Raw genomic sequence first — 4,335 nt, forward strand, 5'->3', positions numbered from 1 at the left:
TGTGAGATGTAAACTCAATTGCAAGTTCATAAATCACAATTCTAAGAAAAAAGTCAGAATCGTGAGATATAAATGTGCAATTCTAAAAAAGTCAGAATCGTGAGATATAAACTCGCAATTCTAAAAAAGTCAGAATTGTGAGATATAAACTAACAATTACAAGCTAGCATAATTCGCAATTCTATGAAAAAAGGTCAGAATTGAGATATTAACTTGCGGTTTTAAAAAAGTCAGAAATGTGAGATGTAAACTCAATTGCAAGTTCATAAATCACAATTCTAAGAAAAAAGTCAGAATCGTGAAATATAAACTCGCAATTCTAAAAAAGTCAGAATCGTCAGATATAAACTCGCATTTCTAAAAAAGTCAGAATCGTGAGATATAAACTCGCAATTCTAAAAAAGTCAATTGTGAGTTACAAACTAACAATTACAAGCTAGCATAATTCACAATTATACAAAAAAGGTCAGAATTGTGAGATATTAACTTGCCGTTTTAAAAAAGTCAGAATTGGGAGATGTAAACGCTCAATTGCAAGTTCATGAATCACAATTCTAAGAAAAAAGTCACAATCGTGAGATATAATCTTGCAATTCTAAAAAAGTCAGAATCGTGAGATATAAACTTGCAATTCTAAAAAAAGTCAATTGTGAGTTACAAACTAACAATTACAAGCTAGCATAATTCACAATTCTACAAAAAAGGTCAGAATTGTGAGATGTAAACTCAATTGCAAGTTCATAAATCACAATTCTAAGAAATAAGTCAGAATCGTGAGATAAACTCGCAATTCTAAAAAAGTCAGAATCATGAGATATAAACTCGCAATTATACAAAAGTCAGAATTGTGAGAAATAACCGCAATTGTGAAAAAAGTAGTCAGAATTGTGAGATAAAAAGTCACAATTACCTAATATTTATTTGTATTCTGTTGCAGAAATAAGCTTCTATAATTTTTCAATTGCAGCCTCTCTAAAAGCAGCTCTACAGAGCGCAACAGTGGCCACACTGCTTTTTTCACAAGTATTTTTCCCATTAATTTCTCCATAAAGATTTCATAAAGTTCTCCAATAAAGAAATCAAAGCCTTAAACTAAACCAACCAGCTCTGATACGAATCATTACAAACTCAGATTGGAAGAAAAAATATTTGAAATCTGGAAAGTTACAAAAGTTTTCTGAAGGCATGAACTGCTCATCCCACGAAGCATTGTGAATAACGTAATCAAATCAGAAACTAAGGTTCAATATAAAACAATATATTTTAACTATATTACAAAACATTGTGACTGTTGTTCACAGTGCTGCATTGCAGTGGTCGATCGTTGCTGAGCTCTTTTGCAGTGATTTTTTGTTTCCATAGTAACAATGAGTCCTCTGACTGGTTTCTTTCTAGTTAAGATTATGGCGTAGAGGAATTCGGCTATAAAAAATATCTTAATAAAAGACCTTGAAATCATAGACGTATGGCTTTTACAGCAGCACACACCACCTCTTCAAGTTCAAAAGCCTCTTGAAAGGTTTATGCGCTGTTGGGGTTAGAATTCAATTAATCTATGGAGAAAATAAATGGGATTTTTGCTTCTGGAAGCTGACTGTTGTGCTCTAGAAGTGGGCTTTGCCTTTTTTTTTTTTTGAGCTGTCAGTCAGCCACTAAACGGGATCATTTCGTTTGGACAGTGTTACTGTGTGGTCTGTTCATTTGTGGTCCTCGAGTATTACCTGAGCTGGTGAGATGACAGAGAATCACTTCAGTGTTCGTCTGTTTGTACAGCCTGTGATTCACAAACTCATCTGTCCCCAAGTCTGACATGTTTGGTCATACAGTGATAGAGACAGACAACTTTAATGCGACGTCACTGCCTTTATCTCTCTCTGGGGTTATGATCGACAATATTAGTGGTATTATCTATGATAATTATGCTTTGGCTATATATTTGGTTACATATTGCATCAAATTTAAACCAGGTGCCAACACATTATGGTCATGTGATTATGTGCCAAAAAGCAGTTTACTGGATTTCAGCTACAAAAGTGGAATATTGTGGATGTTAATAAATTCACAACTTTTTTTTTTGTTTTTTTTTTAAAAGCTCTTTGTGATTGTCTTTATTTATATGCCTCATTAAAATATGATAAACTAAATGTTTTAGTTATTCTAATTTAGGCAACTGATAGAAATTGCTTAATGGCCATTCCTAAACCCATCGTCAATGGAATGTATGAATGGTAATAACTCACAAAACACAACCATAACTATATATATATATATATTTATTATTGTTTTTATAATATTGCTTATCTTTAATGCATTGATCAACAGATATCAGAGGAACAAAACCAAAATAATATATATTAATATATATCACAAATTACCAGATCATTCTTAAAACTAGTAGTAGCAAAAAGCAATTGTAGGCTGTTGGAATGTTGCATAGTTCTGCTATAAACTATAAATAAAAAATTGCTTATCTTTAGTTCTGGAACCTAATGGTGAACATGATTATTGGTTTGATATTCGTATAGGGTCATCATGCCAAGTCAAATTCATTAGTGAAGGCCTTGCATTAGCAAATTATCTGCTTGTCTGGTGTAAAAATTACACCTCCTGCAGAAAGGAAATTGAAATGTTTTAAGAAAGGTTTTACGATAAGGTTTATGGATGGGTATGCTTATCAGCCCTGTTTCTGGCCTAACAGTGTGAAATTTAAAGCTGCAATCGATAATTTTCCAAATGCCTGGAATTAGCTTGGAATTATTCTGAAAACAAATGGCTCGACGGACAGTAAAATTACTGTCGCACAACCATTAACATCCTGCCAGATGGTATCTTTTTTCCATCCATCTGTCATGTCCGGGGTCCTCAACTGTATTTGACCCATGTTTAGTTTTCGTGTTCCACACAAGAAGTTGTGGAGTCGTCTCCACCTCAATCAGGCTCAAGTTCAGATCATCTCCAGATCTCCTCAACTAATATTCAGCAAATGGGGTTTATCTTAGTCATGGGCTGTTAACTTCTTCCTGCCTATGCAGTGGAACTTGCCATTCAACTCACCTTATCAAAATTATAGTTAGAGCTGAAATTCAACACTTAAACAAGCAAACAAAACAACAAAGAATAAAAGTTCAAATGTGCTAATTGTTCGAGTATAATGTTCAGCCAGATTCAAATTATATTCAAATTCTAACTTGAATAAGTTAGTTCAAATAGTTTAGATTTGCTTCAGTCGCAGGAGTCTCAGGTTGATTAAATATACTTGGTTGGAGAAAACACAGGAATGGTCTTCATGGCTGGAGCTGCTCACCAAATCTTGACATCCTTCAGCTCTAGATCTCCCACAATCGCTATCACATCCACACAACTTAGATCCTGCACACGATGCTTGTAACTCAGCTGGTGGAACCCGTTTACTGCCACTTTAAACTCCTGAGCTTCACACAGGATGATCATCTGCCATGGAAAAGCGTAAGGTCAGAGGTCACAGAGCAGATACCACTCAAAAACACTGCAAAAATGAATGAGATGCACACGCAGGAACTGATGAAATATCTAACCTAATCATGGCCTCCATCCTGCATTTTCAGAGATACACCAAAACCAAGTCATCATTCAAGTCAACATGAATTGGCATGAAAGCTATTTAACTTGAAAAATGTCCAAATTAGGCAAAATGCCCAGTGGTGATTTTGGCCTCCATACAGGTATTACTTTACACATGCTGTACTGAATTGGTATGTCCTTCGAATTAAAATAATTTACTCATTAATCAAAATTTGTTTTAATTATTAACTAATTAGAATCAGTAAAAAAGTAACTCCTTAAAATGATAAGACCCATAAAATAGCATTTGGACATTTTTACAGCATGACGGGAAATAAATAGAACATTGCTGTAACATGCCTTTAATGTAACTAAATTAACATTAAATTACTGCCGCATTTTACATTACTGATAACATTAGTCTTAAAGGGGTCCTACTATGCTCTTTTACAAAGTCTTGATTTTGTTTTGGGGGTGTACTAGAACAGACTCTCATACTAGGTTGTTCGAAAAACACATTATTTTTCACATATTTTACATTATTACAACACCTCTCTCCCCAGTCTGGCATGAACGGCTCGAATAGTTCCTGTTTTAAATGAAGGCCCGCCTTTTGAAATACGAAATGTGCTGTGATTGGTTAGCTGGGCCAGTGCGTGCTGTTATTGGCAGCACTCGGCGCCTGTCGGGAAATGTCACGCCCCTTACCACCTTCAGTGTATAATTATTAGCAAATATTGCGTCAAAATCATATCAATTTGAGCACGATTTAAACCCGGATGATTGTAATCACTC

General features: G+C 34.6%; 1 protein-coding gene across 1 annotated transcript in view; it reads right to left on the minus strand.

Moving 5' to 3' along the window:
* Positions 1-2,433: 2,433 nt before the first annotated feature.
* Positions 2,434-4,335, minus strand: part of LOC107555286 (galectin-8-like) — an 11,142-nt gene continuing 9,240 nt past the window's right edge. Inside the window, exon 8 of the mRNA XM_016238040.1 lies at positions 2,434-3,450. Coding sequence (XP_016093526.1) covers positions 3,301-3,450 — 150 coding nt within the window. The 3' untranslated portion in view covers positions 2,434-3,300. The remainder of the gene's footprint in view (positions 3,451-4,335) is intronic.

Source organism: Sinocyclocheilus grahami, unplaced genomic scaffold (genome assembly GCF_001515645.1).
Source record: "Sinocyclocheilus grahami isolate Dianchi unplaced genomic scaffold, SAMN03320097.WGS_v1.1 scaffold530.1, whole genome shotgun sequence".
Taxonomy (NCBI): Eukaryota; Metazoa; Chordata; class Actinopteri; order Cypriniformes; family Cyprinidae; genus Sinocyclocheilus; species Sinocyclocheilus grahami.